The following is a 16,280-nucleotide window of genomic DNA, read 5'->3' on the forward strand; positions in this document are numbered from 1 at the left end:
TTTACAACATGCATATGCGTGGTCCCAGGAATTGAATACACTATGCTAGCTTTGCAAGCACCAAGCTCTACCAATTGAGCTACAAAAGTTATACACTGGAATGTATAAAACATTAAGAACACATTCCTAATATTACATTTCTCCCCCTCAGAACAGCCTCTATTCATCAGAGCATGGACTCTACAAGGTGTCAAACACGTTCCACAGGGATGCTGGACCACGTTGACTCCAACCACTCCCACAATTGTGACCAGTTGGCTGGATATCCTTTGGGTGGTGGACCATTCTTGATACACACGGAAACTGTTGAGTGTGATAACCCAGCAGCGTTGCAGTTCTTGACACTCTCAAACCAGCGCGCATGGCACCTACTAACATACCCCATTCAAAGGCACTTACATTTTTTGTCTTGCCTATTCACATTCTGCATGGCACACATACACAATCCATGTCTCAATTGTCTCAAGGCTTAAAAATCCTTCTTTAACCTGTCTCCTCCCCTTCATCTACACTGATTGAAGTGGATTTAACAAGTGACATCAATAAGGGATCATAGCTTTCCCTTGGATTCACCTGGTCAGTCTATGTCATGGAAAGAGCAGGTGCTCCTAATGTTTTGTATATACAGTAGATCTGAAGTCCATAATAACTTCACATCCTGATAGATCAATAAATGTATGATAGACCTACTTGACTTAAGCCGTTGGCTCCTATCAGGAGCACAGGCCATTGCCCAATGTCCTCCATCTCACTCGGATTAAGGCTAGATTTTCCAGTTTACACCAGTTGATGCCACTTAATCATTTCTGCCTGGATGTCTCTCCTCCAAGGGTTTCCTGGTAACGTATGATTACCAATCATAAAATCATCAACATGTCATTCAATTAAACAATTAATCAAATGTATAAAAAATTAAAAAAACACACTTTCATTTGAATAACTTTATTTATAATATTAACATTTGAAAAATCATCATCCAGGGATAATGGAAGCAAATAAATCAATCAGGTATTTTATGATGATTCATCATCGGTTGCCAGGGGGCTTGTACACAGCAGAGCAGTGGGTTATCAATATCAACTGTTTAGACAGACAGTAGTCTAGCAGGCTAGAATGGCTTCCATGGTCAATACCTTTCTCTACCATTTAATGTCTGTATATCACATTAGATAAAGAACTACACTGGGCAGAGAAGAAACACAAACTAATTCTGAAATCTCTGGTGATGACTACAGTGTCCTTATGCGCCCTCAAATAATCATTGGTTCTGATCCAATATCCACACTAATGTGCTAGCTACTTAGCATGAAGCAACGTAGTGTGGAACAGAAGCCAAAACACCTGTGTGCACCTACGCCACTGAACGTTAAAAATGTAATTAAATAGGATCAGAAGAAAATGAAGAAACAGGACATGCATATCTATTGTACTGTGAACGAATAGAGGTCGACCTCTCCAATGAGAAGTCAACTGTAATCAATTTACACCCAATTGTTAACAGTAAAGTCAGGTTCCTGAATAAAGCCCTGATACATGAAAACAGATAGCGAACAGTAAGTCATAATCAACTATGAGGATAAACAACAAAGTCCTGATCAAAGTCTCTTCTTGTTGAATCAGTTAGGGGAATTCAAGATGGCCGAAGTGTAAAGTGATCAATGTTTTTATGATTGGACAAACAATCAGCTAAAGACTTATATACATGTCTGACAGCCACTGATCTGTAGTAATCCAGTCAAATCTGCACATTAGGGAGGGTTCTAGGCCTACATTGGACCTCATGGTCATTGCTGTATTGCATGTTTTCAGAAAGCTGGTGTGTAGGTCAGAACCTGTTGGTTCTAAGGTTCTGTGTGGGTAGTGATCTGTACAATACCTTCGGAAGTATTTAGACACCTTGACTTTTTCCACATTTTGTTATGTTACAGCCTTATTCAAAACATTTTTTTTTTTAAATACATCCTCATCAATCTACACACAATACCCCATAATGACAAAGCAAAAACAGGTTTTTAGAGTTTTTCAAATGTATTACAAATAAAAAACAGAAACACATTATTTACACAAGTATTCAGACCCTTTGCTATGAGACTCGAAATTGAGCTCAGATGCATCCTGTTTCCATTGATCATCCTTGAGATGTTTCTACAACTTGATTGGAGTCCACCTGTGGTAAATTCAATTGATTGGACATGACTTGGAAAGGCACATACCTCTCTATAGAAAGGTCTCACAGTTGACAGCGCATGTTAGGGCAAAAACCAAGCCATGAGGTCAAAGGAATTGTCCGTAGAGTTCCGAGACAGGATTGTGTCGAGGCACTGATCTGGGGAAGGGTACCAAAACATTTCTGCAGCATTGAAGGTCCCCAAGAACACAGTGGCCTCCATCATTCTTAAATGGAAGAAGTTTGGAACCACCAAGACTCTTCCCAGAGCTGGCCACCCGGCCAAACAGCAATCAGGGGAGACGGGTCTTGGTCAGGGAGGTGACCAAGAAGCCGATGGTCACTCTGACAGAGCACTAGAGTTAGTCTGTGGAGATCGGAGAACCTTCCAGAAGGACAACCATTTCTGCAGCACTCCACCAATCAGTCCTTTATGGTAGAGTGACCAGAAAGATGCCACTCCTCAGTAAAAGGAACATGACAGCACGCTGGGAGTTTGCCAAAAGTTACCTGAAGACTCTTAGACCATGAGAAACAAGATTCTCTGGTCTGATGAAACCAAGATTGAACTATTTGGCCTGAATGCCTGTTACGCGGAGTGGAACCCAAGAGCAGACTCAGACGAGGAGACTGGGATGAAGTAACCAAGGTATTTATTGAAACACAGGGGGGAGATGGAGTGCAGGTCAGGGGAAGCTCGGGCGGGTTGCTGGAAACCAGGTGCGGAGGCTGAGGCTGGAGCCTCAGGGGAATCCAAGGGAGTAGTAGAGTGGGGAATTCAGGACAGAGTAGCACAATTACGAGACGTGGGACTGGAGACAGGGACCAGAGTCAGAGCAGGCAGAACTATAGCGGAAAGGAAAACAGCGTCAGGCAAGGACTACAGGCATAACAGGATCTGAATAGTAACAAGCGGCTAGAACCGTAGACTGACTGAGCAGAGATTACGATCCAGCAGCGTGGAAGTGGCAGGGCTGAGTATTTGTAGAGGTCTTGATTATGGAACAGGTTGCAGCTGGTGGGGATCTGCTCTGACTCCAGCACACCTGTCTCCGCCCACACAATCACACACACATAGAGAGAGGGAGAAAGTACTGGAGGAGTGGTGTCTCCTGTCCAACAAAACATCAACTTGTTTGTGATGTCAGAGAGAGGACTGCTATCTAAAGACTATTTACATACATATGCCTGTGGACACGTGTACTAAACACATACAGTACATACAGTTGAAGTCGGAAGATTACATACACTTAGGTTGGAGTCATTAAAACTCGTTTTTCAACCACTCCACACATTTCTTGTTAATTAACAAACTATAGTTTTGGCAAGTCGGTTAGGACATCTACTTTGTGCATGACAGAAGTAATTTTTCCAGCAATTGTTTAGAGAGATTATTTCACTTAAACTTCACTGTTTCACAATTCCACTGGGTCAGAAGTTTACATACACTAAGTTCACTGTGCCTTTAAACAGCTTGGATAATGTCATGGCTTTAGAAGCTTCTGATAGGCTAATTGACATCATTTCAGTCAATTGGAGGTGTAGCTGTGGATGTATTTCAAGGCCTACCTTCAAACTCAGTGCCTCTTTGCTTGACATCATGGGAAAATCAAAATAAATCAGCCAAGACCTCAGACAAAAAAATGTAGACCTCCACAAGCCTGGTTCATCCTTGGGAGCAATTTCCAAACACCTGAAGGTACCACGTTCATCTGTACAAACAATAGTACGCAAGTATAAACACCATGGGACCACACAGCCGTCATACTGCTCAGGAAGGAGACGCGTTCTGTCTCCTAGAGATGAACGTACTTTGGTGTGAAAAGTGCAAATCAATCCCAGAACAACAGCAAAGGACTTTGTGAAGATGCTGGAGGAAACAGGTACAAAATGATCTATATCCACAGTAAAACGAGTCCTATATCGACATAACCTGAATTACCGCTCAGCAAGGAAGAAGCCACTGCTCCAAAACTGCCATAAAAAAGCCAGACTACGGTTTGCAACTGCACATGGGGACAAAGATCGTAATTTTTGGAGAAATGTCCTCTGGTCTAGTGAAACAAAAATATAACTGTTTGGCCATAATGACCATCGTTATGTTTGGAGGAAAAAGGAGATGCTTGCAAGCCAGAGAACACCATCCCAACCGTGAAGAACGGGGGTGGCAGCATCATGTTGTGTGGGTGCTTTGCTGCAGGAGGGACTGGTGCACTTCACAAAATAGATGGCATCATGAGGAGGGACAATTATGTGGATATATTGCTTGGTCGCAAATGAGTCTTCCAAATGGACAACGACCCCAAGCATACTTCCAAAGTTGTGGCAAAATGGCTTAAGGACAACAATGTCAAAGTATTGGAGTGGCCATCACAAAGCCCTGACCTCAATCCCATAGAAAATTTGTGGGCAGAACTGAAAAAGCATGTGCGAGCAAGGAGGCCTACAAACCTGACTCAGTTACACCAGCTCTGTCAGGAGGAATGGGCAAAAACTCACCCAACTTATTGTGGGAATTTTGTGGAAAGCTATCCGAAACGTTTGGTCCAAGTTAAACAATTTATAGGCAATGCTACCAAATACTAATTGAGGGTATGTACATTTCTGACCCACTGGGAACATGATGAAATAAATAAAAGCTGAAATAAATCACTCTCTACTATTATTCTGACATTTCACATTCTTAAAATAAAGTGGTGATCCTAACTGACCTAAAACAGGGAATTTTTACTTGGATTAAATGTCAGGAATTGTAAAAACTGAGTTTAAATGCATTTGGCCAAGGTGTATGTAAAGTTCCGACTTCAACTGTATATGTCTGTCTCCGTCTCTTTCCACCTCATCTGTCTTATTTAACACCTGGGTCTGCATCCCAAATAGCACCCAATTCCCTATATAGTGCACTACTTTTCACCAGAGTCCTATAGAGGCCCTGGTCAAATGTAGTGCACTATGAAGGGAATAAGGTGCCAATTTGGGATGTGACCTGTTCAATACATCTTCATCAACACTACAGAGACAGAAGTCAGCCAATGGCAGCTTTTAATTCACATTACTCCTAAATATTACGATTTTCACCCAGGCGGCGCCTTTTTATGTTTCAATGTTTCATAATAGATAATTATTGCAATAACACAGTAATATTACATCCTATTCAATATTGGTAACGATGTTTCATTGCAGGAAATATATAGTAACGGCAATAGCAATTATACTATAGTGCTAGTAATAAAATAAGAATTTATGATCCTAATTTAGCGGCCGATTGTTAGAAAGCAAATGGCTGCTCATTGTGTTTGTCACAATATGGGAGCTTGCCAAGGTTTTAAAGAACCCCCCCAAAAAGACAACATGATTATTCTGAACTATCCATAACATTAACCCAAACTCTTCAATAGCATACTGTGCATTATCCAGGAAATCAAGTTGTTTTCAGCTCTGTAAGACTGAGCGATCTCTGTGTCGCTCTCTCTATCCCGCTATCATCCCATCTCTTCTTTAATAGCATTTCATCAAGCACTTTAGAGCCATAGGAGTCAGACTAATCAGATCATCTGATTATGACATGGCTGATTACATCATGAGCGCAGGTCAGTTGCCATTGCGAAAGGCAGTATGTTTGGCTGATAGGGGAAACAGGAGTGAACAGGGACACCTAGTGGTTGTCTGAGACATTAACACCAGGTTTACGTCCTTTGGCATGAATCAGAACAGGTTGAGTTGAACCCTCTACTGCAGGGGGGTCAAACAAATGTTGCCCTGGGGGCTGCATTTGGTCTTCAACAAGTTCCGGAGGGCTGCAATGAATATGATTATTTCCTCGCCGTTAAAATATGGGAATTTACGATAGTCCCTGACTGTCTAGCTTTAATTTAGGCGATTATTAGCGAGCTGGACAGTCAAGACATGTTATAGTCATTTGAAAGTATATTGAGTTAGTTTTCTCCAAAAACCAAAAGCTCCTCTCTTTCACCAGCAATTCAATATGGTATTTATGTAAGTGATAAAACAATCTCTTTCTGCTTGTGTGTATGTGTGTGATATATTAGTGTGTGTGTATATGTGATATATTAGTGGATGTGTGTATTTCTGTATTGTGTATGGTTCACATTATCCAGTCTGTAGATATTCTCCTCTGTGTAGGGTACTGAATTGGCATCAGAAACCAAGTATCGCTGTATCTATCTATCTCCTTTATACTCCTCCTCTTCTCTAGCTCTGGGAGAAGTACTCCAGAACGATGCGCAGGTGTCCCAGGCGATCTTTGAGGGAGGGCAGAGACAACACAGTGGTCTGGTAGGCAGGGTCCAGCTGGAGAACTGACAACAACCACCAACACCACGCTGGACCGTTAATGGAGGCCTGAGGGAGAAAGACAGGGAGAGAAGAGGGAGAGAAAGAGACAGGGAGAAAAGGAGAGAGACAGGGAGAGAAGTAGGGAGAAAATGAGAGAAGGGAGAGAGAGAGACAGGGAGAAAAGGAGAGAGACAGGGAGAGAAGTAGGGAGAAAATGAGAGACAGAGAGAAGGGAGAGAGAGAGAGAGACAGGGAGAAAAGGGAGAGAGAGAGACAGGGAGAGAAGGGAGAGAGAGACAGCGAGAGACAGGGAGAAAATGAGAGACAGAGAGAAGGGAGAGAGAGAGACAGGGAGAAAAGTAGAGAGACAGGGAGAGAGACAGGGAGAAAAGGAGAGAGAGAGACAGGGAGAGATAGTAGACACTAGATAAGTACTGGTCTGGGAGTGGTAGGTGATAGGCAAGGTCTGTCTGTAAGTGTGTGTGTACCTGTATGTTGTCGTCCTTGTCAGGCATGGTTCCATACTGTCTGCTGATCTGTTCTCTGAGCCGTGTGTTGAGGCGTGTGTACCAGTCCTGGGCCTGCTCATACACACTGTCATGGAGGCTCTGCAACAGCTCCAACTCTGACCCCTCAGCCTAGGAACATAGGAGGAGAATCTCTATGAAAAATACATATAGTACAACTGATTCTGTTCACACCTTTAAATAAACAAACTCTCTCTTTAGTCTTTATTTGATTCATTTCTCTCACACATGGACCTGCCTATCACCTACCCCTTCCAGACCAGAACTCACGTATTGTCTAATATCTAGTCTAATATTCCCTCTCTCCCTCCCGCTCCCCCCCCCCCCCCGATCCCTCCCATGCCCTCCTCAGATATACCCACTAGGGCGCTGAACATTGCCTTTACAAACTGTTGCTTGGAAACAGGCAAAGTACCAGCGGAACACTCACTGAAGAACTAGCTAATAAAAATAGCATTTGTAACCTTCCTTAGGAGTGGTAAGTTGAACCAAAACTCAGCCTTCACAGGGGTCACCCAGGGCCAGGAGTAGGTTAGAACAGCCTGTGGTAACTTACCTTGTGGTCCTCCATGTATTCTATATCAGCAGTGTGGTATCCATCTCTCTGTCCTCTCTTTAGGACCCTGAAGCGACTTCCACCCACACAGTCCACATAGGAGCGACCATCAGGCAACACCTCTAGGCTATGGATCTCCAGCATACAGCCGTAGTCTGCAAATCTGGAGGACACACACACACACACACACAGTCAGACACACACACACACACACACACACAGAGTCAGACACACACACAGAGTCAGACACACACACACACAGAGTCAGACACACACACACACAGAGTCAGACACACACACACAGAGTCAGACACACACACACAGAGTCAGACACACATTGAGTTGTTGGAACCTGCTGAAAGGTTCATGTGAAAGACAATCAGATCCCCACCACAGTGTGACTCAGCACAGTGACACACACAGGGTCACACATTTTCATACCAGTATTTTCTAATTGTATACATCCAAGACCCACCCTTTTCCATGTTCGTAGCTGCACATGCCAAACTTCCTGGTGCCCGTCTCCATGCATCGTCTCATCATGAGGCGGTAACGAGGCTCGAAGATGTGGAGAGGACAGGGCACACCCGGGTACGCCACCGCACACACAAAGATAGGGATGTCCTTAGTTAGACTGTTGGATGGAGGGAGATAGACAGAGAGAAACAGAGAGGATGCAAAGAGAGAGAGAGAGGGAGAGAGAGACAGAGAATGCAGAGACAGACAGAGAGGATGCAGACAGAGAGACAGAGAGGATGCAAAGAGAGAGACAGAGCGAGGATGCAGAAAGACAGAGAGGATGCAGAAAGACAGAGAGACAGAGAGAGACAGAGAGGATGCAGAGAAAGAGGATGCAGAGAGACAGACAGAGACAGACAGAGAGGATGCAGAGACAGAGGATTCAGAGAGAGACAGAGGATACAGAGAGACAGAAAGAGAGGATACAGAGAGACAGAAAGAGAGAGGGAGTGACAGAGAGGATGCAGAGAGAGAGCGAGGATGCAGAGAGACAGAGAGAGAGAGAGCGAGGATGCAGAGAGACAGAGATATAGATTTATTGTTTATTTCACTTTTGTTTATTATCTACTTCACTTGCTTTGGCAATGTTAGCATATGTTTCCCATGCCAATAAAGCCCTTAAATTGAATTGAGAGAGAGAAATATATCAGGGTAACAGTAGGGTTAAGAAGGTGTGTATTTTGAAAAAACAAAAGTCCATGTCTCTTTTCTGCATCGCTGTTCTCCAGCAGCTGGTGTTGTTGCTGTGTGCGGTGCCTTGCCAATGATCTCACAGTCATAACGACTTTTACTCTTTCCTGAATGAGGAGCTTGATGCCTATTGCCACAGTTACCATTAAGGTTGCCAACTTGCCCCAAGATCATTCTGGCGATCATATGATAGTTCATCAACATTTTCACGTTTCAGTCTCTCATTTCTTTCAGGCATTAAGAAATAGTTCCAAAGCTCGTTTTACAGGTAAGGACCAATTTTGGTAGCCTGGTTAAACCAGACTGAACGCTGCACCCACAAAGGGGAAACGTAGAGAAATCAGTTTGAGTGCCAGGCTAAAGTTCTGTGAGACTCTAGAACAAACCGGGAGGGTTCGACATCGACCCCCGTTTACCCCTGGTTACAGTGCGTCAGCGACAGGACTCACTTGGAGAGTTCGGCCATCTCAGTCTCGTGGACCTGCTTCCTCTCAGCCAGCTGCAGGGGGAAGAGGCGGGACATGATCTCCTGCAGCAGCACTGTGGGGTTGTACTTCCTGTTCTTAAAGTACTACACAGGAAACAAAAAGTGATTCAGCATTAAAATGGGAAGAAAAGTAACAAATAAGTTCACCCCAGTTATCCCCCTTGGGTTATAAACATGGTAGCAACATAAAAAACAGTGCAAAGCAGACCTTCCATTGTAATTATATATAATGTGTTCCTGATTGAGCCCATAGACTATGTAGATAGACGAAGACCCTAGTTATGTAGAACATACAATGCTGTCATGACAATATATTTCAACATCCGAATGTTGGGGATGATGAGACATGGAATATGGACAATTAATGTCTATTTTGTGACGTCATTAAAATTATCAGAAAGACATAACGGAAACGTTAAGAGCTTTCACACTGTATTTATCAGATGTACATCTAAATGATGTAAAAATTATATGATTAAATATGAAACTATTTTGAAAAGATGGAAATGTGATTTTAGCCTTCTAAATGAGAATTGTGTTTCATGTAAACGTGTACCCAGTCAATAGCCACGCCCAAGTGAGCTCAGAGTTCATGTCAACATGGCAGAACACCCTCCAAGACCAGAGTGCTTAAAAGGACTCGCTAACGAAATTTACATTAGACCAGAGAACATGAGGCTGTGGCCCACACGTTGAAATGGTTAAAACTACAAGACCAGACAGCATGGAGCGGTTGCTACACGGCTGAAAATGGTAAGACCCTCTGAAACTCTCAACGGGTGAAGGTAAAGACTAGACCAAACATTCACAGTCTGCAGCTGTGCATGTAAAGTAATCTATGACATTTGACCAAAGATAAGATGGAAGACAGATCTCTCTCACCCCCTGTGGTACACCTGAGGTAACTATTCTAACAGAAACTCCAAGACAGAAGAAGCCTACAACTAAGAAGGACATTGTGACCTCTGGTGGATAACCAGAGACTTACATCGAACCACTTCCCTTAGAACCATCAAGTTCAACAGAGAGACAACAAAGACATCTATTCGTAAATATAAACATTGCATTTCTTTTCCGAATGAGCGGTCGTTCATGTGCAAAGTATTCATATTCCCGTGAGCATAGCTTCCAAATGTATGTACAATAAGTTGACTCTCTTTGTTGTCCCTCTCCTTACCTACCCCTCACTTTCCATTGAGTAACCAAACGGTCATGCTTTTGTTAGTCCACTAGAGACCTGTTTTCATTGTATTATGTATGTAATCAATAACCTATACTGTGTGTGTTTACGTATTCTGTGTGATGATTTAGTTAGTTAGTAAATAAATAATTAAGCCAATTTGTGTAACGCTGATTCATCACTTAGGTTAGGGTTCGTGCAGATATCTAATAATTACGTGACATTCAGAATGAGACTGATGAGGTAATAATTAACTGTTATTGATGTAAGAGATATTTATGAATCTTTAGAGTTTAAGTCAGGACATAGGAACTCGGTAAACAACTTTTCCTGTGCTGCCCCAAATTCCTAATGAGTTAAATGTTACATGATGAATTTAATTGAGTAATAATTAAACATAGTAGCTAAATATTCGATACATAGCAGTCATCACATTAATGATAATCACATCACAACAGTGCCTTGGAAAATGATTCAGACCCCATGAATTGATTTCATTGTAATTTTTTGTCAACGATCTACACAAAATAATCTGTAATGTCAAAGTGGAAGAACAATTATGTTTTCTAAAGATTAATAGAACTGAAATAACTTAAATATTGTATTCAGCTCCCCGAGTCAATACATGTGAGAAACACCTTTGGCATCAATTACAGCTGTGAGTCTTCTTGGCTAATTCTATAAGAGCTTTGCACACCTGAATTGTGCAATATTTAAGCATGATTCTTTAAAAAATACTTCAAGCTGTGTCAAGATGTTGGGGATCATGGCTAGACAGCAATTTTCAAGTCTTGCCATAGATTTTCAAGCAGATTTAAGTCAAAACTGTAACTTGGCCACTCAGGAACATTCACTGTCTTCTTGGTAAGCAACTCCAGTGTAAATTTGGCCTTGTGTTTTAGGTTATTGTCCTGCTGAAAGATGAATTCCTCTCCCAGTCTCTGGTGTAAAGCACACTGAAGCAGGTTTTCCTCTAGGATTTTGCCTGTGCTTAGCTCCATCCATCCTGTTTCTTTTTATCCTGAAAAACTCCCAAGTATTTGCCGATGTCAAGCATACCCATATCATGATGCAGCCACCACCATGCTTGAAAATAAGGAGGCAGTTACTCAGTTATGTGTTGTGTTTTCCCCAAACAGAAGGCTTTGCATTTAGGCCAAAAAGTGTATTTCTTTGCCGTGTTTTTTTGCAGAATTACATTGGTGCCCTGTTGCATACATATTGTTATTCTGTGTATTTGTATTCTTTTCACTCTGTCATTTAGGTCATTATTGTGGAGTCACTAAAATGTTATTGATCCATCCTCAGTTTTATCCCATCACATTCATTGAACTCTGTAGCTGTTTTAAAATCACCAATGGCCTCATGGTAACATCCCTGAGCGGTTTAATTCCTGTCCTACAGCTCAGTTCAGAAGGACGACTGTATCTTTGAGGTGTCTGGGTGGTTTAATACATCATCCACAGCATAATTATTAACTTGACCATGCTTAAAGAGATATTCCATGTCTGATTTATTGTTACCCATCTACCAATCACTGCCCTTCTTTATGAGGCTTTCGAAAAGCTCCCTGGTCATTGTAGTTTAATCTGTGTGAGGGACCTTACAGAGAGACTTTACAGAGGGACCTTACAGAGGGACCTTACAGAATCAATTTAGGATTGGATAAACAAAGGGGTGGAATACTTACAGTATGCAACGACTATATTTTAGTTATTCATTTTTTATTTATCTAAAAAAAAAAAATCTTCCACATTATTTTGTGTAGATTGTTATAAAAAAAACACACAATTAAATTGATTTTAATCCCACTTTGTAACACAATAAAATGTGAATACTTTTGTAACACAATGAAATGTGAATAATTTTGCAAGGCACTGTAGTTACGTAGACTACTTATGTAGACACTAGTTACATAGACCACTGTTACCTAGACCACAGTTACGTAGGTCGTAGTTACGTAGGCCGTAGTTACCTCCTGTAGTGGCTGTTTGCAGAGGGGGCAGCGGAGGTTGTGGTCTAGGCTTCTCTCGAGGCAGGTCCTACAGAATGTGTGTCCACAGGGAGTGGTCACTGGCTCATAGAACAACCTGTAGAGGTACAGCACTAAGATCAGAGTACAGCACAAGTTTCTCAACAATAACACAGTACCACAAGACTCCACAGGATGTACCATCTATGGAAACTACTAACCTGATACAGAGGGGACATTCAAAGTCAGACACAGTGAGGACACTCAGAGAGTCTCTTCTGTCCAGACTGCAGCCTCCTGAGGGAGACAACATAGAACCATTATCAACCATCAACATGTGTCTATTCTCTCTTCCAGTGTGTGTGTGTGTGTGTGTGTGTGTGTGTGTGTGTGTGTGTGTGTGTGTGTGTTCTATGTACCCCTGCTGTGCCTCTCCTCCTTCCTCATCATCATCTCCTCATCATCCTCGGCTGTAGGGAGGAAGGACACGGCCTGACAGAGACTGAGACAGCACTCAGTACTGGTCCCATGTTTCACCTTTGACCCATTCTCAGAGTCTCCTCTCCTGTCCCCGTCGGCCCCCTCCTCCTGAGGGAATCGGAGGCTTTCGGCATGGCTGTGTGTGTGGCTTTGTGTGGGTCCATCGGGGAAAAGGCTTGTGATGGGGGGGCAGAGGTCTCTGAGGTACTCCGAGACCACCTGGAGGATCTGGGGCACCTCCTCTGGAACCGACATGCCTTCCGCCTCCAGGATCTGACCAGGGGAAACAGACACACAAATCAATCAATAAATCCTTCCATTATAATGAACCTTCACATTTTCAATTAACTGCCCTTTTTCTGGCCCACAAATTGCTTTTGACTAACAAATCAGTCTGGGAAAAAATGTGCTGCCCTCCGCTGAATTTTGAAATCCCAAAGTGACCCTGGAGCGGAAATGATTGCCCACACTTGCTGTACTTAGTATACAGTACGTGTTTAGGTTGTTTAACATTGTTCCAAGGCATTCCATTATTTAAAAAAATCCTAAAAGCAGCAAATACCACCCATTCCTAGAACCTGACCCCATACAGTCATTCAGCCAAGCAGTCACTGACACACTCAGCTAGTGAGATTGTATGAGCCAGTGAAGCACAGTCAGGCAGACAGTCAGTGAGTGAAAAACAGTCAGTAAGTAACAGGACCAGTGATTGGTAAACAGTCAGTAAATGAGCCAGTCAGTGGTAAACCGGCAAAAAATGAGCCAGTCAGTAAATGAGCCGGTCAACGGTAAACAGTCAGTAAATGAGCCAGTCAGTAAATTAGCCGGTCTGTAGTAAACGGTCAGTAAATGAGACAGTCTGTAGTAAACAGTCAGTAAATGAGCCAGTCAATAGTGAACAGTCAGTAAATGAGCCAGTCAGTGGTAAACCGGCAAAAAATAAGCCAGTCAGTAAATGAGCCGGTCAATGGTAAACAGTCAGTAAATGAGCCAGTCAGTAAATTAGCCGGTCTGTAGTAAACGGTCAGTAAATGAGACAGTCAGTAAATGAGCCAGTCAGTGTTGGCTATAGCTACTGACCTTTTTAATCTGGATCTTGGCAGGAGTGAAGTCGGCCTGTAGTTTGAGACAGCGGTGAAACTGGATCAGGGCTTCAGACTGACGGCCCATCTCCAGTAACACATTACCTTTACGAAAGAAACCCTGGAGAGAATAGACAAGAGAGAGAATAATGGATGAGAGAGAGATAGATAGATCGATAGAGGTAGAGAGAGAAGGCGAGCGAGAGGTAGAGAGAGATATAGAGAGGAATGGAATGGAAAATGGGAGAGAGAGTAATGGGAAAGAGAGATGTAGAGGTAGAGGTAGAGGAATGGGAGAGAGAGAGAGGTAGAGAGAGAGGAACTGTGTGATCCTATGTGTGCTCAGGTTTTGTTTGCAGAACTCCCTAAGCTCTCTCTGACACAGAGGGATGAAATGGACATTCCCCTGTTGTCCCATGAACTGGCAAAGGCATAAACTAGATGTCCCCCAGCTGTGCACCGATGGTCGATGCACTCCCAGTAGAGTTTTATAAAAAATCCTGGGGAATAATTGGACTGGACTTCTTTTGCGTGTTGTGTGAGTGCGTAGGGGTAGGAGAGTTGCCGATGAGCTGCCATCGGGCGGCTCTGACTCTCCTGCCCAAAAAAGGGGACTTGTGTGAACTTAAGAACTGGAGGCCTGTGGCAATGCTCGGTGCGAACTTCAATATAGTTGCCAAGGTCCTCGCTAACAGACTGAAGTCCCATCTGGACTCTATAGTACACAAGGACCAGACACATTGTGTACCGGGACGCTCAATCACGGACAACCTGTTCTTATTAATCAGGGACATGTTGGAGTTGTCGAGAGTTTCTAATGTGAACTTTGGACTGGTCTCTCTAAAGAAAGCTTTTGATAGAGTGGGCCATGAGTATCTGTTCAATGTGATGTCTGTGTTTGCGTTTGAGGAAAGGTTTTTAGCTTGTGTGAAGATGTTGTATGCTGGGCCATCATGTATGGTCAAGGAGGGAGGGGGGCTCAGTAGGCCAGTCTGGGTGAGACGGGGCATTAGACAAGGATGCCTTCTATCGGGGCAGTTATATACACTAGCCATTGAGCCTTTTCTGAGCCTCCTACGCAGGAGACTGCAGGGAGTGTGCGAGACAGTGGGTGTGTTGACAGGCATTGCAGTGTCGGCAAATACAGATGACGTTTCTGTGATGGTCAGGGATGGGCAGGATATGCAGGCACTAGAGATGAGTCTGAAGGTGTACGAGGGAGCTTCGTCAACTAAGGTGAACTGGGGCAAGATCAATGCTCTGTTATGTGGGGCATGGAGGGATAGGGCTCCCCCACTGCTTCTATGGGGTTTACAGTGGAGTTGTGAAGGGCTTAAAATGTTGGGGGTGTACCTGGGCTTGGAGAGGTGGGTCAGGAAGAACTGGGAGGGGCTGTCACAGGTAGCGGTGTCAAGACTGGCCAGGTGGTGGCTCCTGTCCCAAGTGTCATATAGAGGGAGGGTGCTGATAATCAACAACCTGCTGGCATCTTTCCTGTGGCATAAACTGGCTGTCCTCAACCCCCCGCTGGTTTGCTCACAGATCTGCACCGCAAGCTGGTGGATTTTTTCTGGTCGTTCCATCACTGGCTAAGTGCAGCAGTGTTGTACATGTCCGTCCACAAAAGAGGACAGGGCCTGGTCGAACTGGAGAGCAGGGTGGCTGCATTCCGACTAAAGGCGGCGCAGAGACTGCTGTACCATACTGATGTCGGCTGGAGGGAAGCAACATGCGTGCTGCTAAGGTGAGCTGGTGGATTATGGTTGGACCGGCAGCTGTTCCTCATGAGGCTGGAGAGGCTGAGCACAGCAGGTCTCTCTGATTTTTACTCTGCAGTCCTGAGGGCCTGGCAGCTGCTATGGCCCACACGAGAAGGGGGTGTGGAGCCTGGGCTGTGGGAGAAGCTTATCTTCCACAATCCAGCCAACCTTTTGAGATTGGTTCAGTCGGCCACCCTGCAGAAGCGACTGATGGCAGCGTGTTTACTAAGGTTTGGCGACCGGCGGCTATGTGGGGAGGAGGGGTGGAAAAACATGGAAGTCCTGGCACAACAAACAGGACTAACATCTCTTAGGCTGCTGGAGAGATTCCTGGAGGAGGTCCAGGAGACACTGTCTGAGTTGGTAAGAGGGGTTTTTGAGCGGCCAAACGGGGAGGGGTGACCAATGTTTCCGCCACTGCAGGTGACGGCAGAAACTGGGGACTGGCAAGGGGGTATTGAGGACTTATTTGACTTTAACACTCCGAGCCTGGGGGAGTTTGAGGGGGTGGGAGGTAAAGCATGTTGGAATGTCTGTGTGAGAGGTTGAGGGTGGAGTTTACTG

The 16,280-nt window shown here is 43.9% G+C and overlaps 1 protein-coding gene across 2 annotated transcripts in view; it reads right to left on the minus strand.

Annotated features, from left to right (window-relative positions):
* Positions 1–926: 926 nt before the first annotated feature.
* The window catches only part of lonrf4 (LON peptidase N-terminal domain and ring finger 4), a 29,240-nt gene continuing 13,886 nt past the window's right edge, over positions 927–16,280 (minus strand). Inside the window, exons 3-12 of one of the 2 annotated variants that reach the window (XR_014378827.1) lie at positions 13,955–14,077; positions 12,814–13,147; positions 12,616–12,691; positions 12,398–12,512; positions 9,205–9,326; positions 8,022–8,180; positions 7,547–7,709; positions 6,952–7,101; positions 3,102–6,529; positions 927–3,013 (exon numbers count right to left, since the gene is read on the minus strand). Coding sequence is in view for 1 of the 2 variants with exons in the window: in XM_014212875.3 (XP_014068350.1) it covers positions 6,380–6,529; positions 6,952–7,101; positions 7,547–7,709; positions 8,022–8,180; positions 9,205–9,326; positions 12,398–12,512; positions 12,616–12,691; positions 12,814–13,147; positions 13,955–14,077 (1,392 nt within the window). In the remaining variant the exon portion in view is untranslated. Of the gene's footprint in view, positions 6,530–6,951; positions 7,102–7,546; positions 7,710–8,021; positions 8,181–9,204; positions 9,327–12,397; positions 12,513–12,615; positions 12,692–12,813; positions 13,148–13,954; positions 14,078–16,280 lie in introns of both variants that reach the window. The other variant, XM_014212875.3, reaches the window with a different exon arrangement.

Source organism: Salmo salar, chromosome 09, assembly GCF_965601325.2.
Source record: "Salmo salar chromosome 09, fSalSal1, whole genome shotgun sequence".
In the NCBI taxonomy this organism is placed as follows: domain Eukaryota; kingdom Metazoa; phylum Chordata; class Actinopteri; order Salmoniformes; family Salmonidae; genus Salmo; species Salmo salar.